Here is a 24,471-nt window from a genome sequence, read left to right as displayed (position 1 = left end):
ACGATCATCAGCCTCCCTTCCTTGAAGAGTGCGAGCACGCGTACATGCACACACCACACTGAGAATAACTGTGTTATTTAACGTGCTCCAGAGGCAGCTGCAGGATGGAGTGTATTCTTGACCTCCTCTCCTCTGCCGCTGCTGTTACATTCCTTCTGTCAGTATCAGCTGCAGCAGAGTGAGAGAGAGAGAGAGAGAGAGAGAAGGAGGAAGCATTCCAGTGCTCTGATGATCACAATGAGGGAGGGAGTTGTGATGAGGAATCATATTCCATTTAGCTATTGTGAGAGTTGAATCTGTCAGAGGAAGGAAATCACAAGCTGGTTTCTGTTTTGTAATGAATAGATGGCAATATCTTTGAGCGTCTTTTGATGAAAACACTTTGACTGTGAGGCAGTTTGATGTCAGAGAGCTTGTATGCAGGTATCATGGCGAGCTGCAGGGTGTCTTCAACTACAGAGGTGTGCCTCTGTCTCCTGTGACTTTAAAGACCCAGTGACATTAAAAAACTAAAAACAATCTAGTTATAATCTTGTGTCCTTGTGTTATCTGATCCTATTATTATCCCAGTATTTTTTACATCTTTTCTCCTGCAAAATCAGGTAACAGTTTCAAAGGTTTGATGACTCATCCTGCACTCAGTTTAAGTTTAAGTTTATTTACTTTATTAACCCCCTGAGGGGAAATTCAATTCAATTCAAATTCAATTCAAGGGGAGTTTACAAAAGTTCATCCAATCAAATGAGACTTTGGGCGACTACCTAGACCAGGCGTCAGCAACCTTTGCTATCAAAAGATTTTTTTTTTTGTCCAGTAATTAAAAAAAAAAAAAATCTGTCTGGAGCCGCAATACATATTTGTGCCAGCAACACAGCCTGTTTAATCTAAATTAGCCTATAAGCATTTTTTTGGGTCTAAATGAGCATTCGTTAATTTGTTTCATTCATTTTCCTTAGCCACTTATCCTACTGGGGGTCGTGGGGAGCTGGAGCCTATCCCAGCTGACGTTGGGCGAGAGGCAGGGTACACCCTGGACAGGTCACGAGACTATCACAGGGCTGACACATAGAAACAGACAACCATTCACACTCACATTCACACCTACGGACAATTTAGAGTCACCAATTAACCTGCATGTCTTTGGACTGTGGACATAATTTTTTTTTATGACTATTTGTTACTTAATCTTTGCAGCGTTAAGGTTCATTCTCACCGCGGGACGGATTTGCGGAATATTCGCGCAGCGCTTTTCCACGTTCAAACCATATACACAGGCGCGGTACGGACGCGGTGCAGAATTTCGTGTAGTTGTGTTCAAATTCCGCGCAGTGTGAATGGGTGTGAGTGAACATGGACGAGTAGCAGCAGCAGCGAGCTAGCAAGTTAACGTTTAACAAATGTCAACATCAACTTTCTTTAGCACTTACCACTCACCGCAGCCACCAAGCTGGACAATGGCCTGCCAGACGTCCTTTAATTCATTGTTCATAAAATCATCCCGTCTGTTATCAAAAAGGATGGGGTGCTGTCAACCTTTCTCCCATACTGTCCTGCCTGGCTGGATTTCGGACTCTCCCGGGTCTGTGCGACCATAAACAAACAATTTAATTGGCCCAGCTGTGTAGTTCCGCCGGCGAATTCCGCGGGGGGGTCAAAGTCTGGGCGGAAACTTTTTTCACCGCACGAAAGTTCCGTCCCGGTGTGCAAACTTCCATAAGAACCCATGAAATCAACTTTTGTATTTTTACGCAAGAATAATCCGCACAGATATTCGCCTCAGTGAGAATGGACTTTTAATGATGAAAGCAAACAAATCTGTCCACTCACTATGAAATTCTCTATTTTCCTCTGAGACATTTTCTTCTTTGGATCTGAATCAATTAGCTAGCTTCACTAAGGAGACTCAAGACTAGCCATCGCTATTTAGATTCGCCAGATTTTAGGAAAAGGTGCCAGGCCGTAGACGAATAACGCACATAGTTGATGAGATGTTAAAACTTTTTTTTTTTTATTCAGTGTATAGGCTACATGTTTATACAGTTAGAAAATGTAAGAATCACTTCAGGGCTACAACAATTATAAATGAAAATTAAAATGTTAAAAAATAACTGTTATTAATTTCCATATAATTTTTTGTCAAAGCCACAGGGAGCCACCGGAGACGAGCTAATGTGAGCATGTGGCTCCTGAGCTGCAGGTTGCCTGCCCCTGGTGTAGCCAGGTTGGTCTTATAAAACCACAATTCAGTTTATGGGTTGTAGTAGCTAACAGAGTAGCGTGGAGACATAAAGCATGCAGGGATCCTGTGGATCTTAAAAAGTAAAAGGCACTGGATTAATTCGTTTAAAATTAAGGCTGTAATTGATGTTTAAATGTCTTAAATTAGTCTTTAAAAAGTCTTAAAATTGCTAAGATATGGGACGTAGGATTTTCTGATTTTTTTCCCCCAACATTAGATTGTAAAATCTCAAAATAATTTGCAAGAATAATAATTTGCCTAATGCTTCTAATGAGATCAGGATAGTAAAAAAAAACAGCAGTCATATTTTGTTTTCAGTCAGGGTGCTCAGAGCAGAGGATCCACGGTCTGCTAGCGAACTCTCACTGTTCCCTGTACGACATGGGGAAGTGCAGTTTCAATGAAAATTGGCTGTTTGACCAAGATTTCACAACACGGCTGAAACCAGTACCAGACAGTGTGTGTGTGTGAGGCTCTGTGTATTTACTGCAAAAAGTTTTTCCAAACTCAGCACGATAGGAATAAAGACGGTGGAATCCCACATGCAGAATGAGAAACAAAATTGCTAAGAAAACTTGCCAACAAACACCAGGTATTTCCCAGTTTTGTTCTTCCTTCGTTTCGTTGATCTAAATCCCTCTTGTAATTGTAGGCCGCAGAAATATTGTTTAACACTGGAAAATGCGTCACAGTACAGAAGCTAAAGACGCTCTGACTTCTGTTTCACTGGACTCTAAAGGTTCACTCTGCAGGATTATCGGCTACTGTTTTTAGACACGCTTGTGAAAGTGAAAGTAAAAGCCAACCCCAGGTTCAGTCTCGTTTCACCTTTATCCTCACTGGCAACTGGTCATTACCTTTTTATAAAGCCCCAGTCTCACAGAGTGCTGTGAGGGTAGACGCCCACAAATGTCCCAAACACAGAAAATAAGGAAATACAGGCAGAGGGCAGAGTCTGCAGAAAGATCAAGAGCCACACACTCTGTTAATGATGATTGAGAGGGAATACGTCTGTATGAGTCTATACATTGATTTCAAGGAAAATCCTGCAGAGTATATCTTTAAGTTGTTTTCCAGCAAACTGACTGAATGTTTTATATATTTAGTTGGAGAGTAATATTTAACATTAATTTGTAACTGGATGAGTCCGTATTTTCTGCCATCTGTTGTGTACATCAATCCATCTGTAATATGTGTATAAGTCTCAGTAAATAGAGTGTGCTTTTGAAGCTGTTTCCCAGGAAATGAATTGTTAAATTGGGTCGGCGAGATGATTATGAAAGACTTTTATGCTTAAAATGCGAATTTGATATGACAAACTTCTGTAAAGCTATGGCAAAACGGCAGTATGACAAGTTAGACATTGCAGTGCAGTGTGTGTGAGCGTGTGGTATTCTACGCAGCATCTACTGCAGTCTGCATAACACTGAAATAAAACTGCCTAAGATGTCATCAGTCACTCTCGTAGGATCCCGCAAATTGAAAGATTGTCTTTCTTGCAATCCCAAAACTGATTTTGTTGGCCAAAGTAATAAAAGGGTTTATAAGCTGTAATATGGATACAATCTTCTCTTACTGTATACGATGTGTCATAAAAGGGATAAATATCATCAAGTACAGCAGTAGATTTTCTGGAAATTCACTCGAGAATCCTTTTTATAGATAAGATAGCCGGATGGGAATGTGTGCTGCATTACCACAAAACAGTGATAGAATTTATTACAAAATAAAGGCAACTGCTGTAAAGATTCACTACACTGGACCTGCTATATCAAGTAAGCTTCAAATCTCTGTAAGCAGATTTTTATACTATACATTAAAACAAATCTGAATCAATGGCTGCCTGGGAGATCTCTTAGGTCCATGACTTTTGAAAGTGATCAGGTGTAGTTAACACAATGCAAACACACCAGTATGATCAGTTAAGTATTTCTGAGGGCAGTTGTTCTCAACCATTTTGCTCAACCTCAGTTAAAGCTGCAGTAGGTAGAAAGCCTGAAAACGGTTGATTTTTGAGTCTCATCTGAGTTAGTTTTCGTTCGTCTCCGCCCTGAGCCCCTCCTACCAGACGAGCATGCAAGTATTTTATCCTACTTGGTTCTATTTCTCCCTCTCTGGGAGCCTCAGCTCTCCCTCACCATGCAGCAGCCCTCCCCATCCCTCACTCGCGGCCACGCACATACTCCCGAGCCTCGCTCTCCCTCACCGCGCAGCAGCCCTCCCCATCCCTCACTCGCGGCCCCGCACATACTCCCGAGGCTCGGCTCTCCCTCTCCACAGAGAGCCCTCGGCTCCGCTCCCACGGCCGATCCTCACGCCCTCCGGCCGGGCCCAGCCCCACCTCACCCTTCCCCTCCCTCCGGGGCTCCGGGGAACCAGGTTCTGTCTTCCTTTTTTTTTGGGTTTAGCCGTGTAGGCGGTTGTAGCCAATGCTGGAATAGCTATTTTACCTGGTGCACTGTTCGCCATTGCCGCTTGCTCTCCCCTTCTGCCGGTGGCACGGGAACGCGCATATGCAGTAGAACAGCCAATAGGAACGCAGTGGTCTGAGCTGAACGTTGATTGGTTGATGCACATCGGCACGATACTGATTCTTTAGAGGCTGAACACAGAGCCATGGTGAGGTGCAGAAACCTATTGTTTGTCTCAGACCGCTTGATTTACATTATGCTTAGAGGATATTATAACATTTTTACTGAATTATACCAAAACAATGTTGCCTACTGGAGCTTTAATTCACATTAGGTCACGAACCCCTACTTTATGAAATGTTTCTACCGGGACCTCCATCTGGAAAGATTTTGGCCGTTAGATACGATTAAGACCAGAAGTCTATAGTCATCAGCAGTTGAAGCGATAACCGTGAAGGAAGTGACACCTTTGATCAGACAAGTCACTTTGAATGTAACCACCAAAGGTCATTATACGTCACAGTGACAGACCTCCTGTTTATTTTTGTAAACTGAAACCAGTTCTCTCAGTGGAAACAAAGCTTTTATTTACTTTTATTTCACAAATAAGAACCGATAAATTGTGAAGACAAAGAAGCCCCCACACTAAAGCATTGTGTGCAGTTTATGCTGGTGTCACATGAGAATAGAAACGTCCGCTAGCTGCTAATTTATGCAGTGGGATACTGTAAGTGTGGGGCTTATGCTAATAATGTTAGCATGTTGTATATGTGGATAAAAATGTCCAGTATAAGACAGTTGTGTTTTTGATGAACCTTTTGAGTAGGGGTGTGCTATGTCATCTTGTTCACGATAATAATTTTGATATGATATGAAACATATATATGAAAATACTCGCAATATTTTGACTTGTTGACATAGTGACGTCAAACTTCTATTCACGGCAACAACAAACATGGCTGGAAATGAAATTCTTACCGACTCTGCAGTGGTTCCAGAAAGAGGAGCAGCTTCAGTAGTGTGGAATAAACTGTGGCGTCCTGAATGTCTTATGAACAGCCCCGGACTTCTCAGACTCTTTTAGTGACTTACTGCTCAGAGGGAACTCATTCAGCGGCTCCTCTGGCAGCAGCACAGCGTCTCTCCCTCTCCTCTCTCCCCCTGTGCACACAGGAGTCAGTGCCGTCATGTGATTTTGTCATAAACCTTTGGTAATATAAACCTACGTGACGCTCGCGACTCAACAGAATACTACATATTTGTGAATGTGTGATAGTTGTGGTATCATAACAGCCTGTCACAGGTTACAGCGTGATGATTAGAGGAGAAATGGCAGAGCATAAAGGTCCAGGTGGAAAAAACAACTCAGTCATTTAGGATTTTGCTAAAAGAAGGAAATCACCTGTTTATTTATATATATAGATCCCAGGTGACATTTGTGGTAGATTTTATTTTGTTGAACTATTGATATTGTAACAGAATCTGAATCTCACTCTGAGTTACCGTTGTTTACAAACTAAAGAAATGAGAAATCATTTATCTTTAGTTTTTACTGAATATTTGACGGCAAACTGTAAAACTATGTCACTTATTTTGTTTCAATTTGATGTTCCTGAATGCATAAATACAGGTTTTTTTTACTAGTTTGTCATATCATCGAAAATATCAAAATATTAATTCGTTATCGCAAAAACGCCCTGAAATATTGTGATATTATTTTAGGGCCATATTGCCCACCCCTACTTTTGAGTGATAATTGAGCCAAGTTTTGTAATGGTACCTTTGTTAAATGTTGCCGTTGGTCCCAGCTTCATATCAGTAGAGGAAAACTTTGCTAGGCTAACTCATTCACCATAAAATGTCATAGGCTTATGCTAATAACGTTAGCATGCAGTATTTGTTGGGAAGACGTGTCTAGCAAAAGTCTCTGACCCTTGTCAGTTATAATGGAGCCAAATTTTGTACTTTTGTTTATTATTTGTGTTATTGCCATGTTTTATGTGTGTTTTAGGTGTGTTTCAAACTTTGCTAACTGCCAACTAGTGTTTTGGAGGTGTCATTGCAGAGCGACACAAACCCACTACAGCACAGGTAGAAATGCTCAGATGACGCACAAGTATAAAGCAGCATTGTCTCACATCTGGCTCATGTCTGCAGTGAATTAAATAGCAAAGATAAACTTTTTTTGGACACTCTGAAACTCCCTGAAGGACCCCTGGGGGTCCCTGGACCCCTGGTTGAGAACCACCGTCTCAGGAAATAGTGTGAAGGACTATTTGAATAAGTCTGTGACACTATCATCCATCTTGTCTTGTCTCCACTCATGCCTGCTCTGCTCTGTTAGACATTTACATCCCTCTGTGTCTCTCAATAAGAGAGTTTGATGTGTGTGTGCTCCTCGCTGCTATGATAATGACTCACACTCTAATTAGCATCACTAATCAACTGTCATCATGCTGACCCACTATTTCTGTGTGTCTGTCTTTCTCCATCTAAATTTGGGGATACACGCTCGGCTGCTCGCTCATTATTCACCCTCAGTTTTCAGTGTTTGAAGTCGATTAAAAATACGATTTTTTTCACGAGGCCATAAACGATGATCTGATTAACGCAGTGATTCCATGACTGACTAATGCGGTTTAGCGGATGTTTAATAAGTCCCAGCTATTTCCCTCTTGTTCAGCTCCGTCTCTTGCAGACTCCCCTCAGCTGCAGCTCTCTGTAGCAGTCTCTTACAATCAGACAGAAGCTGGATTGTGATGTCTCTACTAGAGTGTTTTTCTCTTCTCTCGCTCTGTCTCTGTCAGTTCAGTTTTGTCTGTGTTCAAAGCCTACATCTTCACTCATTTCACATGTGGTTGTCTTTCCGTCACCACGTCCGTGTTGGTTTTTCGATGCTTGTCTCATACTTCCTCTTGTTGTACCATGTGTGCTGTTTGTTCAGTGCTGGAGTGATATGACATTTGCTCTGTCTCCATATTTGTAGGGGCATTAAAGCTGTAGGTGGTAACTTCTATAAAATATAACTTTCTGTCGTATATGTGGAAACTGTCACTCTACTCACTCAGCACTAAATAAGCACCCCAATCACCTCATAGCACTTCTAATGGCTTTACAGCACGTGAACAAAACAACTAGTCAGAATCGCATGGGTCCATTTTTGAAAACCCACATCCACCCATACCCATGAAGCTCAGTACCACAACCAACCCGTTAGCCGGCGTTATGTCTGAGTCAAAGCCACACCTGTTAATAAAAGTCACGCAACCTGACCTGCACCTATGATTAAACACACACAGGCCACAGTCACTCACATTAGGCTGGTATTTAATCTACAAGTTTACACCCCAAATTACTGCGTATATTACAAGAGCCATTTGAAATAGTTAATCACATTTTTCAGTAACCAAATTGTGTTTTAAATGCTGCAGAAATGTATGACTTTGTACCGTGCGTTATGAAATTACACATCATCCTACAAACCATGACAATTCGCTAATTAAAAGTTAGTTAACAATGTTTACCAAGATTCTGTGGGAAAATAAATCTTTAGGAAACTTGCCTGATTATTACAACGGCATTTTTATAGCAGTTTATCCTACAGTTAAAAAGAAAAATTCGCCATCAGAATATGTATTAATATGTCATTTAAATGTGTTCATTAACAGTTTAACAATAATTTTAATAATATGTTTAACCTGCTAGTATTTAGGGTGCTGACTAGTGAAGGTAGCAACATTTAATCGACTAGTCAACTAATTGTGCACATTCCTAATAAATATGGAGACGGTTTCAGCAAATGACAATAAATTATTTTCATAGAAATTACCAACCACAGCTTTGAGTATCATTATTTTATTCCATGAAAGCAGTTTTTTGCCATTTAAAGATCTTATTCTGATTGTTTCATTGTCTCTTCGCAGGTGCAAGAACAAGTTATACCCTGATAATCTTCCTCGTACCAGCGTGGTGATTGTATTTCACAATGAGGCGTGGAGCACACTGCTGCGAACCGTCCACTCTGTCATCGACCGCTCTCCGCACACACTGCTGGAGGAGATTGTCCTGGTGGACGATGCAAGCGAGAGAGGTATACACACACACACACACACACACACACACACACACCCACCCTGCAGATAATTCCTTCAGTGCTTGTGCCTCTTGTTTGAGGCTTAGCCTATTTTTTTAGAGCTACTGTATGATTTTGCCGGGTTTATGTGTGTGTAGCTATGTTTGTGCATGTGTGTGTGTTGGTGCCCAAGTTGCAGTCAGCATATATGGCCTGTGTGTGCCACTCCACCCTGTGCAATGCTGCTAATCCCTGTTTGGGGGAGATTAGGTCTTTAATTCACCAGCCGCAGGGATTACACTCTGTTATTACCCTCAATCCCCCCCATCCGCCACCACACAGCACCATTTCACCCTATGGGACCTCAGGTTGCATGGTGCAAATCAGAGGGTGTGTGTGTGTGTTGGGTGACTTCAGGTAGGGGAGCTCTCTGCAGGTAGAAGGGATGTCGACAGGCATGCTAAGGCGCATTCACACAAGCAGAAACATGAGCACACACCTACCTTTGATCTCTGTTGTTACAAAAAACTGGAGGAGTGGCTCGTAATCCATCTTATGTTGTGTGTGTTTTTCTGTCTTGTGTGCTTCTGTGTGTTTATTGGATTCTTTTATTACATATTTGTGTTTATTTGTGTGTTAAAGATTTCCTAAAGCGGCCGCTGGAGCAGTACGTCAGAAGGCTGGAAGTCCCTGTCAGAGTGGTGAGGATGGAGCAGCGGTCTGGGCTTATTCGTGCTCGCCTCAAGGGAGCGTCCATCTCCACTGGGCAGGTGTGTGTGCGTGTCTGTGTGCACATACATGACACCCACTACCTGGTGACCTGTTCACCGTATGCTGTGTGCACTCCGGGGTCTGTCTAATGTTTTCTCTCCATGTTTCTAGGTCATCACCTTTCTGGATGCTCATTGTGAATGCACAACAGGGTGGCTGGAGCCTCTGCTGGCCCGCATCAAGCAAGACAAGTGAGACACACACACACACACACACACATACACACAAAAGACATACACACCTATAGCAACCATAAAAAAATCAATAAACTATTGTTGAGCCTGCAGGGGGCTTGCCCCTGTGTTTATTTGATGCTTAATTACTTATTCTTTGTTTACTGCTTCCCGCAAGCAGATACTCAAATACACACACATACACACACACACACACACACACACACACACACACAGGGGGTAGGAGGGTGTGATGAGTGACGGCTGATTGGAAGTCACAGCATGGTTCATTGTTTAAATGCATTCGGTTCTAGAGGTAACGCAGCTTCACAGAGAAGCATTAAGGCTCATTTATGCATTTCAAATAGGGCTGGGGTAATATAATCCATTCATCTGATTCAAATCGATCTTCATTTGAACAACCCGATATCGATTTATAAAATCAGAGATCGATCTTTTAATATACGCTTTTCTCCCACGGATATGTGAAGCTTTAACCCTGTTAATCTCGCCGGTAGTAAACGGGCCGCAGCGCTAACTTATTAACGACCGTAGTCTTGAGAAGCTCCGACGTTACCGGCTCTTTTATCTGTAACTGTTAGCTTACCGTTTTTATGTTTTGATGTAGTTTATTATCACGCCGCAGCAGCCGCTCCTCCTACTGTCTGTGCGAGGTCAGAGAGGTTAAGGTAACTTGAGCTGACGACAACTGCGCTTGTTACTGTGAGTGCAGTAAAACCTCCGGGAGGAAAAAGTCAGTATGGAAACATGTAGAAGAGCGATATTTCAATCTGCTCTGTCCACAGTCTTTCATCCACCGCTGCTAATATTATGTTTTAAACAAGCACAGGGCGATTTCCAGGTGATAGCAAATTGCTACCAACAAGCTCAAACAACAACTATTTATGTCCAGTGGCGTAGCTCAGCTCGCCGCCTATCTTGAAACTTACCAGCGGTCATGTGACTTGCAGGCAGTGACTCTGCTCAGCAGCAGAGGGAGGAGCAGAGAGGACAGGACTCACTCAGTACTGTGATGTCAGGAATATCATTTATTTTACTGACATATTAGATTTGTTTGGTGACATATTAAGTTTATATTCTGACTTTGCTGTTTTAATATTACTGCTGCTGCTCTAGAAACAACATTTAGTCATAAAATATTCTGTTTTAGTCCTGTTCTGAATTTATTCTTTTCTAAAATAATTCCTTGTGAAATTTGCAGTATTAGTTCTCTGAGATTGTCTTTCAAATTCTAGAAAAAAATGGTATTGTAGCCGAAATATCAACTATTGAATCTGAAATCGAATCAAATGGGGATAGCAGTGGCGATACCCAGCCCTAATTTCAAGCGTGATGGCCGTCACTACCCACATTCCTCAATGCGTCCTTTACGTTAGTTAGTTTAACAGAGGCAGCCTTGTAGACAGCAGCGGTGTGTGTCCATTAAATACATCACAACATGTGCGCAGAGAATTCCTTTCATGATATAACCGATTCATTCTGTGCCACCATTTTTAAAATCTTGCTTGAACAATGCTACACTGCCCCCATGATTTCCAGTGGTACTGCTATGTTTTGTTTGTATCCATAAGCTTTCAGAAAACGTGCACAAATAAGGATGAAATAAACACACGGTACGGACAGAAGGCTCAGTCTGTGTCCGTCTACATATCTAACATTGAGTATAAATAAGCCACCCAGGGTTATGAACAGAAGGCTGATGAACGTGTGTGTGTGTTTGTTTCAGGAGAACAGTGGTGTGCCCCATCATCGACGTGATCAGCGATGATACGTTCGAGTACATGGCAGGATCCGACATGACGTACGGGGGCTTCAACTGGAAGCTCAACTTCCGCTGGTACCCTGTACCCCAGAGAGAGATGGACCGCCGCAAAGGAGACCGCACTCTGCCTGTCAGGTGGGTGAAACAGCGGGACGATCCCAGTTTGACATTTTGAAGCTTCTTTCAGCCAGTTATCTAATCTCGACCGGCTCCGGGGCTGCTGCTGTGCCGCTGACCCTTACCCCTTTCTGCTGGGTCAAGTGAAAAAAAGAATTTGCCTGCAGGGACAAATTTGAATCATCAGTAAAATATCACATGATCATCCGCACTAACTCTGTCAGTCAGCTGTTTAAAGCAACTTAGAGCCTGGGAGTGTTGCTGATAGGCATTCACAATTGATGTGGGCAGAGTAATCATACGTCACCATTTAATTTCACACAGTTAATAATCATAAAATGTTCTAATGGCAGAAACACAGGAAGAATAGAGTGAACTTCCCTTAAGCTGAGGTGTTTATGTAAGATTCAGTGTAGTTTCACTGTATCATTTCTCATGGCTCAGGCCTTGGAACTAAAATCCAGAGCTTATTTCTGCCTGTCTATCATCTCTTCTTCCTGCTCTTGTTTCTGAGCACGCTTGACGCCATTATTCAAGGTCACACACATAATATATCTTATGTAACACTCCATGCCCCTGTTTTCAGTTGTTTTTCACAGTTGTGCCTGACAAATTTTTCCTGAGGGTGTCTTGTAACTGGCCTAAAAAACAAAAATGGGTTGTAGGGTCAGCGTAGGAAATTAATAAGTACTTTAGACTAATGACATGATTTACATAAACCTCGTTCTGTCATGAAGCAGTTCTGTATCACTCAGAAGATCTGAAAGCTATTGCACACAAACAAGTTCTCAGAATGAAGCTTGTGTATTGAGTCGAGCACCAGGGTAGTTCACACAGTGTAGAATTTGCTAATGAGAAACAGGTAGATAGAGCAGAGTCAGTGAGTGAGGAGTAACACTGATGTGATTTCAACATCTCACGTGCATTTGGTGTTAAATTGCCGTTAATATTACTGCCTTGATGCTGTGTTCACACTAACAGCGACAAAGCAACAGGCTACAAGTCTTTTTCAGTGGGAGCCGGTGACATGAAGATAAAAACTGACACCCAGCACATGTTGCTGCATGATAAGTGTGAAGCATTACCATAGCATTTATAAAACAATGGATGTAGCTACTGTGATGTTACCCATTGGTTTGTGGACTCCTGGTTTGGAGCCTCGAGTTTGGCATGTTGTTGTCGCCATCTTTGTTATTTGGAGCCACAAGTGAGCATGTTTGGACGAGAAGGTGGATCTAACTGATAGACTGTGGTGACACCTTGGAGACAGCCTGTCAGTCAAGCAGCCTTCCCTTAAATATGCGCAATTTTAAGCTTTAATTAAACAGGTAAAAGTAGTTTTTGTACCAGGCTGTAAACATGTTTATTTCTGCTGTAAAGTTGGGCATTTTAATATGGGGATTAACTTGCTTCTGGAGCCGGCCTCAAGTGGCCATTAGAGGAACTGCAATTTATGGCACTTTGCTCAAACACTGATCAAAAGCACTGACATATTTTTGGCCAAATAAAAACTTTAGATCATGGTCAGTTGAGGTGCTTTGTTGCAAGTAGCAGACACATATAAGCCCATGACGACATAACTCCGTCAGCGAGCAACACTTCAGCAATGACAATAATGTTGCCAGCCACACTGTTGCTTTGTCACCAGCAGTGTGAACACAGCATGAGAGTTCTACACGCTACAGGCCGGCTGAGGAGCCTCAGAGAGTGACGCTACAGGAGGAAACTCCAGCAGCTAAACTGGTTGTTATGGGCTCATCTAACTTGTAATTTACAGAGCTGTGCAAAAGTCTGAGGTCACTGGGAAAGTTTCTTTTTACAGCTGCTGGACAGAGAAAAGAACACAACAAGTATCCAAGGTCAGAAAAAGACCTGTGTCAATTAGATGTTGTAATACTTTAAGACTGCAAGCTGAGAAAATTTACCACAGATTGACCTGGGAAAAAAACATTTCACATTTTCACTACAAATTGACCAGTATGTTTTTACTGTGGCACTTTATTTCAATGTTACAATGTGGTTTAAGCAGAAAACAGTTTTTTTTGTGTTACTCTTTGTAAGTGATAAACAGTGCGAACTCAAAGAAAGATTCTTCTGCTTTTGTGGCTGCTGAACCTGCACAAATAAGACAAAAAGTAACAGTGAACTTCTCAAAATACCAGCATAAAGAAAAATGCGCCCCTAACTGCATCCATCCATCTATTTTCAACTGCTTATCCAAAGCCGGGTCGCGAAGGCAGCAGGCTGGGCAAAGTATTCCAGACGTCCCTCTCCCCAGCAACACTTTCCAGCTCATCCTGGGGGACCCCGAGGTGTTCTCAGGCCAGATGAGATATGTAATCCCTCCAGCGTGTTCTGGGTCTACACCTTTAATGGGAGGCCCCTCCAAGAATCGCCACCTTAAAGTGGCGGAAGGGTTTGCGTGACCTGTGATCCTGGTGGCTGTGTTGTCCGGGGCTAATAACCCGTGGTGGGGTCTCCCAAGACAAAGTGGACCCAGGGGAGGGGCCAGACTAAAGCCTAGTTCACATAACACGATTTTCACCCTGATTTTGCGTCGTGGAGACTATCCTAATCTTTTGAGTGTTCATACCTGGCGACGTGTGTTTCTGTCAGTGGGAGGCTCGCCAACTGCGTTACGACCTGTGTGTGCACACCGCAAGATTTCTCCACCGAGCCCTCGCCAACAGAGCCCCAGATAACGCAGTGACGTCACCACACTATGTTTTTTAACTTGGAGATGACACATTGTAAAGGCATGGATATTCTTCCCAGTGTTGAATCAGATCTGCCTCCAGGGCCTGGGTCCAAACACAACGCGCTCCCCAAGATCCTGTGCACACCGCCATTGTTGTTGTTGCTTGCCAGTTTGTCAGTGTTGCCAGATCTTGGGAGACAAACAAGCAACCAGGGCTATGGAAACAAGCCCAAACGAAGCGACTTTCATACGTTTAAATAACTTATTAGATGGATATATATAGAGAAAGGTGACGTTTAGAGAGCAAGCCCAAATAAGCAACTCCACTTTAGAAACAAGCCCAAAGTCGCGGCTAATAAGCGGACTTGGCAACTGGCAACCCTGCGGCTTGTCCTCCTCATATTTCTTCCGTCCTCCTGCGTGCTGACGTGGGATGTATCCCGCCTCTCATTGGCTGCTGCTCTGTCAGTCGTGTCAGACTTCTCCAGTTTTCTGGCATGCCAGTTATCCAGTCCCAGTCACAGACGAGGGGGCGACTTACTCATAGGCTTGTTCACACATGAGGACTCGCCATCGACTCACCTCCGACCCAAAGTGGCTCTCAAGATCCTCTGTGACGTCAAAATCACGGTGAAAATTGTGTAATGTGAACTAGGCTTGAGAGTGGTTAAAGAAAACCATGATGACACGGCACATTCGGGGAACCTCGCCCCATATGGCGACATTGGGGTCCCCCTCTGGAGCCAGACCTGGGGGTGGGAGCTTGCCAGTATGCGTCTGGTGGCTGGGCCTTGGGCCTGAATGAATAACATGGACACCACATATCACCCACTCACAATGCAGTGGTGGGATCCCTCCCCAGACGACTTACACCCATTCTCACCTGGACCCATCCAACCCAAACGACACACAAGATGGCCAGGTGGGTCAACAACTCACATGTGACCTCAACGACTCTGTAAGGGTTCACACCCACACAGAGTTTAAAGCCTGCGACTCCGCACCAGCCTGTTAGAACTGAACTTCTTGGATGAGAGGGGAAACGTCTTCAAGAAACTCAAGCAGGTCCAGTTGCCTACGATATAGCACTTATTATAATCCTTAGGACATTTTGACGTACAAACTCAAAATCAAAGTTGGGAAGGAAAAACAAGAATGTGCTCAGCATCAGCCCCTCCACCCCTGTATGGTTCTCCATTTTCTGTCATTTAATATGACTGTGTAACAAAATCAGCATGGGAGTTTAACTAAAGGTCGGTCCGGGATGAGTCGCATCCCTGTGGCTGGTTAAATCCAATGAAGGCAGAATGTTAATACAGAGATCCCAAATTTTGCAGTAAGAGGCAGGTTCATTAATCCAGTGTCTTGGGGAACACAGTCTCTGCTGCACTGTGTTCTTAGTGCAAATGCAACATCGTCACTTTGCCAAATGGATAACAGCATTCAGATGCAAAACTTTATGGGTGTGTTTGCGCTGTAGTATCATTAGTGTAATATCTTTGGTAATTCAGACCTTAAGACGAGGCAGACAGTCACTGCAAGTGATGCAACCCGCAATCCATTCTTTGTGAATTCATCCATCATTGTTTAGATGAATGCCTTTAATTAGACATTGTTTAGTACATCTCAAGGATTCCCACCAATTAGCTCTGTTTGTTTTACTGTGATGTGTTTGAGTCTTGTAAAAATAGGGATTTAAATGTTGACTGAAGAGTTTAAAAAGCTTTTATGTGCTTACAATGAAAAGAAAAGCCGACATATCTATTATTAATATTATTATTGCCATGATTCACTGCTTTGTTTTATGGTTATTGTCTGTGATTGTCAAACAACATCTGTGCGTTGTTGTGCGAGCTTGTGTTTGTGCTGCTTGTTATTTCCCACTCACTGCCAAAGGTTTTAGCCTGTGTGCTCTCAGGATGTTTCATCTGCGTTTGTCCGTTTATATGCAAGGTATTGTGTGTTGGTAAGTGAACTTGGATGTTAAATGAAAGCAAAAACAGGCAGTAAGAAAAATAAGCCTGATCTACAAAGGAGGAAACCATTATGTGAGAGAAATAGGGGGAGATCCCTGAGCCCATTAAACACTGACACACAACAAAGAAGTGAGCAGAAAAACAGGGAATGACAAAACAGGAAAACAGTGAAGAACAGGGGGTGAGAGCAGTGAAACTTAAAACTCCGATTGGATCTGTAGATACTGTGTGACCTTTTTAGAAAGCAGGCCTTCAGTGAATTAAGTGCCACTAACCCACCTCACTCTTAATTTGCCCTGCTGTCCCGTCCCTCTCCAGGACTCCCACCATGGCAGGCGGCTTGTTCTCCATAGACAGAGATTATTTCCAGGAGATCGGCACGTATGACGCAGGCATGGACATCTGGGGTGGAGAGAACCTGGAAATCTCTTTCAGAGTGAGTGAACACACCCGCGGCCAGTTGACATGACTGTATTCTGGCAGTCGTTCAGGAGTGTCTGCTCGGGTTCAGAAACACACACATGAACATTACACTTGTCAGTTTGACTTCTCTGACTAAATTGTCGACTTGACTAATACTTTGTCAGGCACTGGCATTTAATCAAACTTATTCAGACTGTCACAACACAGACAGGACCAAACTGCGTCATCCATCTCCCAGCAGAGGCCCGACAGTATGTCTATTTTACACAGTGTACTGTATATACGTGTGTCGATGCCAGATCTGTTGTGTTCCGCAGATTTGGCAGTGCGGTGGGACTCTAGAGATCGTCACATGCTCTCATGTGGGCCACGTGTTCAGAAAGGCAACACCCTACACATTTCCAGGAGGAACGGGACAGATCATCAACAAAAACAACCGACGCCTGGCAGAAGTCTGGATGGATGAATTTAAAAACTTCTTCTACATCATCTCTCCTGGTGAGTGTGTGTGTATGTGTGTGTGTGTTTGTGCTCATGCATGTATGTGCTCATGTGTGGAGTTTAATCTCTGTGGCAACCAGGTGTGATCTATCCATTAACCCGGTGACAGTGTGATCTTGCGGTGGTGAGCCAACAGTGCAGGATGGGGGGCGGCGAGTAATTTCACGCTATGAAGCATCTATTGACTCGCACATAGACACGCACTCACACAAGCTGGCAGAGGAGAGACAACCGAAGGTAAAGCAAAAGTCCCTAAAGAGAATATTTTTAGATGCGAAGCGCCTCTCAGAACGGGCTTGGAGCCGGCTCAAAAACTCAATTACCCACTTTTGTTTTGCGGGCTGCAGATTCTCGACGAGGGGGAGCAGTTCTGTTGTTGGCGAGCCAAATCTGCACAACTCACACTGTGTAGTTGATAGCTAGAATGAACCACCATTTTGTTTTGCCGTCATTGTTCTGTGTGACATTGTGTTCTTGTAACCGTGTTCAGTTTTGAACGGGCATTATTTTGCAATGAGTGGTCAGCAGTAACTGATGTGTCCGTCAGGTCAAAGTCAATTTCATTCGCAGCAGAAGCCGTTAATAGTAGCGGTCCCTCGAAGCACTTAACTAGCATTGTTGATCAAGGGAACTGGCTTATTTGTGTCATGTTAGTTGACTCACAACAACCTGCAGCCTATAGACACTTTTTGTGTAAACAGCGATTACGTATTTAGTGAGAGGAGCCAAACTGGTGGCTGAAAGTGACACTAGTGGTGTAAAAAGCACTAGTTTATATTTCTCAACCGATTGCAATGAGTCATTTTTATATCAATTGGTTTATGATCTATGTGTAGTAGGAAAAAAACGTTTTGTCTCCAGTTAATTTGAATCTCAATATTTAGGCTAATCACTGCTGCTCAATATTCACTAGAGGAGGGTGTGTTAGACTTATATGAACTGAATTATTGATGTGGTGAAAGATAAATCATCATAAGGAATTGTAAAAACTCACATTTGTCAAGCATGGATTTGGTTTATTGTCCTAGTTGTGGACATGTCCAAATATAATATGAAGTGGAAGTGTGCTAGCTAGCTAATGTTGTCTGCCTATTTACACACCGAACAAAAATTGAAGCTTTATATAACAAGTCAAACATTTATATACTGACCATTTCTCTCCAGTGTCCGTTGTTTTAATGCCACTGCAATGCAAGTGCAACTGCTGTGACGTAACTGTAACTGTGTCACAAGGAGATGTCTTCCTCTTTCTTAAAGGAATACTTCACTTCCCAAATAGCCATTTGTATATCAGTTACTCACCCCATGTTACGTTAAGTCATGAGGAAAACTTTATTTTTTTCCGCATGCTTCCATGACGAACAAAGAATCCAAAAACTGAGAATTTTTTGACGATTCAAGGTCATAGGGGACACGTTTTACAACAGGAATCAAAACATGTGTTTATAAAATCTCGCTCAACTCGTGCAGTATGATCCAAGTCTCATTTATCCAGTTGTATGCTCAGCACGTCCCAAACAGACAGCCCTTTCCAACAGGAAACTTAACTAAAAGTAAAACTTATCTATGCTTTTTTCAAAGCCAGACTCCATTGACAAAAACAGTAATTTTACGTCGCTGAACACGAGAGCTGCTGGTCTACCGCTGCCTCAATCAGTCAGTTTGTTTGTGCTATCGTGTGACTTTGGTGAATCTGAACTAACCCATTGAAAACATCCAAGTCACAAAATGACAAAAACAAACTTACTGATTGAAACAGTGGTAGACCAGCAGCTCTCATGTTCAGCAAGGTAAAATTAATGTTTTGTCAAAGGAGTCTGGCTTTGAAGAGAGCATAGTTTCACTTTCAGTTAAGTTCCCTGTCTGAAAAGGCCGACTGTTTGAGAAGTACTGGGATAAATGACACTTGAATTATACTGCACAAGTTGTGTGAGAGTTTGTAAACAGATGTTTTTATGTAGTTTTGCTTCTCTGTTTTTGGATTCTTCGTTCACCAGAGGCATGCGAGAAAAACAAAGTTTAATCACAAATTCAACACAACACAGGGTGAGTACTTGATATACAAATGATCATTTGGGGATTGGAGTATTACTTCAATGCTGCCCACAAAGCTCTTATTAGTTCTGCTGGTTTTCCACCGTGGGAAATGCAACATTAGATGGCTTTGAATCATTAAAGAAATCCGAAATGGGGACTGTATTTCAGAAGTCTGGATCCGGTTATACAACACTTTAGAGTGCTCTGTTATAGCTCACTCAATGGCTAATCTGACTCCGCACATCCTGTAACAATATGGCGCATGGGATTCCTCAGTGGTTCTGACCAGTGGAAGAGTAAAAGGTGGGTACGTCAACTTGGTCAAACCAACACACACTTTGTGCTGAGTGTTTAGAACATATTTAGCAAACGCATACATAATTACTGACAACGAAGAAGTGGATTATCCCGTAAGACTGGTTTGAAATGTTTGCATGGACTCTCTTTTTCTTTGGAAACTAGGTCTTTTTTTAGAATCTTTTGTAATAGTCGTGAATCCGAGCCGACTACAGCTGCTGCCCTCTGCAAAAGAGCAAACTCCACCTAGTCTATGGAGGCTTGATATTCATGTGTCACTTCAACATTGGGCGTTTTCAGCTTCTTGACCATCAGAGCTCTGCAATTCAGTGATATTAAGTGCGAGTGCTGTAAATCAATGTGTGGCCTCATTCCAGTGACACACTTTAAATTATGCATACATGGAAAAATGGATTTAACAGGCACTCAGCAAACAGTGGTCTGTATTAATGTAGTTTGGTGACATAGTTAGTGACCTTCATGTTAATGTGTGTGTGTCTGTGTGTCTGTGTCCAGGTGTGACCAAAGTGGACTACGGTGACATCACGTCTCGCACGGCTCTGAGACAAAAGCTTCAATGTAAACCCTTCAGCTGGTACTTGGAGAACGTCTACCCTGATTCTCAGATCCCCAGACACTATTACTCCCTGGGAGAGGTATGCTTATTCACACACACACACACACACACACACACACACACACACACACACACACACACACAAACACAGTCTAACTCACACAACTTTAGATACTGTCATTTGCTGACGGACAGACAGACAGACAGACACAGATGCATCTATGATTCACTGCCTTTGGGCTGAAGTCCAAGCAGACACAATGAATCTGAGTCTGTTTGAGTTAAAGGGTGTGTTTTTCTGTTGAAGTAACGATGTCGCTTTCTGTGTGTATTCTGCCCAGATCCGTAATGTGGAGACCAACCAGTGCCTGGACAACATGGCCCGCAAGGAGAATGAGAAAGTTGGCATCTTCAACTGCCACGGCATGGGAGGCAACCAGGTATGTGAGGAAGAGGAAAAAAACAACATAAAGACACATATTTACACAAAATAATTAAAGTGTAAACAGTAAACACTTTCTAAAACTGTTTTGTGTCAGTATTTGTTGTTATAAAGCGCATTTTGAGTGAACCACTAGCAGGGGTAAACATTGTGCCCAGCTGGGCAACAGGCCAAGGTAAGGACCTCGATGTGTTGAACCTTGACATCGCAGGCTGTCTAGTGGATTGCCACCTCCATGGCAGGGAGGGAAGTTAGTGCAGAAGGTGACGCTGTAATAACTAGATGTAGCTGGGCTCACCCCTTTGCATAGCACTCGGTCTGGACTCTGCTTTTTCAGGTCGCCCAGGGTGAGAGGTGTCAGGCGTGTATTGGGATACACAAGATGACTGCTGCTGTGTTGGAGTTCTCCCTGTAGAACGAGAGTTTATGTGACAATGAGTTGCTGAGAGAAAGGCTTTGACTTCTTGGGCCTAGACACTGAATGGCGGTAAGAGTATCTGGCCTTCTTGGTGTCTCTGGGTGATGTCCTGGAAAGGCTACCGTCTAGGGACTGATAGTTCTGCTGGGAAACTTCAATGCTCTTATGGGCAACAATGGAGAAATCTGGAGGCAAAGCCTCCCTGATCTAAACGTGAGTGGTGCTTTGTTCTGTTCGAGGCATGGATTGGCCATAACAAACTGTGTTTGAGCATAGGGTGATTGATAAGTGTACTTTGTACCTGAACACCCTAGGCCAAAGATCAATGTATCAGATCTGTGGGCGTATATCTTGCACACTTGGGTGAGGAGACGAGCAGAACTGTCCACTGATCACCACCTTTGTGATATGTGAGTGGTGAATTGTTTTAGATGATAGGGGAGGTGGCCGGACAGACCTTGTTGAGGGTGAACTCGGAATGTCTGGCTGAGGGCCCTGTCCGTGAGGTCTTTAACTCCTACCTCCGGAAGAATTTCTTATGGATTCTAAGATAGGTTGGAGACAAGGAATCCAGGTGGACCATTTTCAAAGACTCTAGGCAGCTGTTAGGAGGTGTGGTCAGTGCCTGTCACTGCATTGCTGGTAGACGGTGGACAGTTAAGGAGGACACCAGGCTGAAGAAAGAAGCCTTTTGGCTCCGTTGGCCCAACGGTCTCCTGAAGTAGAAAACAGGTATTGAAAGGCCAGAGTGGCTGCGGCTTTGGTGGTCTCTAAAGCAAAAACCCAGGTGTGGGAGGAGTTTGGGAAAGCTATAGAGAAAGACTTTCCGTTGACCTCAAGAAAGTTCTGGCAAAGCGTTAGACGCCTCAGGAAGGGAAAGCAGGGCTTGGCTCAGGCTGTGTTCAGCAGGGGAGGAGAACTGCTGACCTGGACTGAGGATAGTGTTGAGGGTTGGAAAAAGCACTTGAACTGTACAATCCTTTGTGGAGGAGACAGAGTTTGAAGACTCGGGAATGCCTCACTCATAGTCCTGGCAGAGGTCTCCGAGGTAGTTAAGAAGCTTCCGAGCTGCAAGGCACCAGGCGTTGATGAGATATATCCTTAAATGCTGAGATGTCTTGGCTAACGCCTCTTTAATGTCTTGTGGAGGTTGTGGACAATGCCTAATGAACGGCAGACTGATGTGGTGGAGGGGTTGCTCCAATTATCAGGGTATCACAATGCTCAGCCTCCCTGGGAAAACCTTATTCCGTGGGGCTGGAAGGCTGTGACCGATTATTGAACCCCGGATTCAGGATGAGCATTACATCCTGGTCATTGAACAGCGGCCCAGCCATTTACCCTCTTAATGTTTTGAAGGGAATTGCAGAAGGCTTACCACTATACCCCCTGAGGATTTTGGGGGGTAATGCCAGATTATGGGATACCAGGGTCGTTGCTATGAGTCATACGGTCCATGTATAACTGGAGTGAGAGCCGTGTCCGTATCCTTGGCAGAAGCTCAAACATGTTTTCAGTAGGTGTTGGACTCAACCAGGGTTGTCCTCGTCTCTGATTCTGTTTGTGATATTCATGGACAGGCCTTCAAGGCCCAGTTGAGGGGAGGTGGGAGTGTCCAGTCATAGGAACCTCAGAATTGCTTTGCTGCTCTTTGCAGATGATGTCTTTCTGATGGCTTCATAAGACAGTGGCCTCCAGCACGCACTGGGGCAAGTTGCAGTCAAGTATGAAGCAGTGGGGATGAAAGTCAGCATGGTTCTCTCCTGGAAAACAGTGGATTTTTCCCTCTTGGTTTGCTGCCTCAAGAGGAGGAGTTCAAGTATCTTGGGGTCTTGTTCACAAGTGAGGTTAAAAAAGAGAGTTAGATTGTCATGGTAAAGAGTGAGCTGAGCCCATCTACCCTACAGCCCTCTCCTATGATCATGAGTTTTGGGTAGTGACGTAAGGAATGAGATTGTGGATAACAGATAATGAGTTTCCTCCGCAGGGTGGCAGGGCTCAACCTTTAGAGACCGGGTAAGAAGCTCAGACATCCAGAGGGAGCTCAGAGTAGAGCTGCTGTTCCTAACAGTAAACGCTGTGATATTACTGACAGTAATCACAAAAGAGAGAAGAAAGATGTAAAGTGTTTTAAATCAGGAATCTGTCTGCGTGATGTGCAGGTTTTCTCGTACACGGCCAATAAGGAGATCAGGACAGACGACTTGTGTCTAGACGTGTCCAAGCTGAACGGACCTGTCATGATGCTCAAGTGCCATCACCTAAAAGGCAACCAGCTCTGGGAGTATGACCCTGTGGTGAGTGGAAGGCATGAAGAAAATGTACATGTTAGGGTGCACGTGAGGACATAATGAACGCAGATTTATCGGTACAGTGAACACAGAGGGCTTGAAAAGTACAGAAAATTAAGTTAACCAGAAAAGCCTAGAAGGAGATGTATTCCAGATGCTCCTTGTTTTATTTTTTTCCATTTGAAATTAGTGTAAAACCCCCACAGTAACACCAGTGAAATGAAAACAATAAAGCAGACAAAATGCAAACTGATTTCACCTCAATTTTATAGCCCCATGTATCCAAAACTTTGAGTGTACACTGATTACTGCAGTTTACAGTAAACAGCCTCAGCATAAAGTGGAGAGAACAATTGGAAAAAACACAAATGAGGTGCTGATTATGCACCCGACTTTGTTTATCTAAGTAAAGAAACCACATTTAGATGTGTAAACTGCAGTGTTTGCATTGCAAATGTGATTTTTTAAACAATGTTTGTTTTAATAGATTGACAGCCCTAATTTTTACACAAGCTTACCTCATTATTTGAAACTAAGGCCAAGTTTCATATAAACATTTTTATTGTAGCACTATATTTCAGACACAAAATATGGGTAAGCATAATAGGTCCCCTTTAAGTTTTGTATCCACCTTATTCCTGAGGGCACTACTGTAGAAATGATTATGGGCGCAATTCCAGTGAGAGAGCGGAAGTAGCAGTAAGCTAGTTAGTCCCATAGACTGTCTGTGGTTAGTCCCAGTGGCTACTGTTGGTGGCTAACCACCAACGCCAGTTCTTTTTGAAAATAATTTGCCTTCAGTTTAGCAAATACTAATTTATTATTTAATAAATATTTAACTAATGTTAACTTAGCATTTTCTAAAAATGTCTTTCTGGAGCTCTGGTACCTGTTGCACTGTCCGTGTCTGTGACGACTAACAACCCGTCTAAGCTACATTTTTGTCTTCAGCAACCGTGTGTTGAACATATAACCAGAACAAAAGGGGATTGCTCCTGTTGCCATGGTTACCATTGATATGAGAAATAAAACCACAAGAGTTTCACCAGACATAGCGAAAAAGTATTAAATCAGAATTTGCAGAAGAGAATGACACCTAGACTGACAGGTCTGTCACTCAACGTCAGCACATGATATCCCTGTCTTTCCCCGTCTGACTTCACTCTCAACCTACATTAGAAAATAAACTCAGCAACACACCTTGAAATATGTATTTAGTCATTAGGGCTGAGGATGTGTTTGATT

General features: G+C 43.1%; 1 protein-coding gene across 1 annotated transcript in view; it reads left to right on the top strand.

Moving 5' to 3' along the window:
- galnt1 (UDP-N-acetyl-alpha-D-galactosamine:polypeptide N-acetylgalactosaminyltransferase 1) overlaps nucleotides 1–24,471 on the top strand; it is a 76,912-nt gene that overhangs the window by 49,177 nt on the left and 3,264 nt on the right. The window contains exons 5-13 of the mRNA XM_050046146.1: nucleotides 8,574–8,740; nucleotides 9,365–9,492; nucleotides 9,605–9,684; nucleotides 11,414–11,584; nucleotides 16,559–16,676; nucleotides 16,981–17,161; nucleotides 20,015–20,154; nucleotides 20,417–20,515; nucleotides 23,098–23,232. Coding sequence (XP_049902103.1) covers nucleotides 8,574–8,740; nucleotides 9,365–9,492; nucleotides 9,605–9,684; nucleotides 11,414–11,584; nucleotides 16,559–16,676; nucleotides 16,981–17,161; nucleotides 20,015–20,154; nucleotides 20,417–20,515; nucleotides 23,098–23,232 — 1,219 coding nt within the window. The remainder of the gene's footprint in view (nucleotides 1–8,573; nucleotides 8,741–9,364; nucleotides 9,493–9,604; nucleotides 9,685–11,413; nucleotides 11,585–16,558; nucleotides 16,677–16,980; nucleotides 17,162–20,014; nucleotides 20,155–20,416; nucleotides 20,516–23,097; nucleotides 23,233–24,471) is intronic.

This window comes from Epinephelus moara, chromosome 6, assembly GCF_006386435.1.
Source record: "Epinephelus moara isolate mb chromosome 6, YSFRI_EMoa_1.0, whole genome shotgun sequence".
In the NCBI taxonomy this organism is placed as follows: Eukaryota; Metazoa; Chordata; class Actinopteri; order Perciformes; family Serranidae; genus Epinephelus; species Epinephelus moara.
This window is presented reverse-complemented; position numbering and strand designations above follow the sequence as displayed.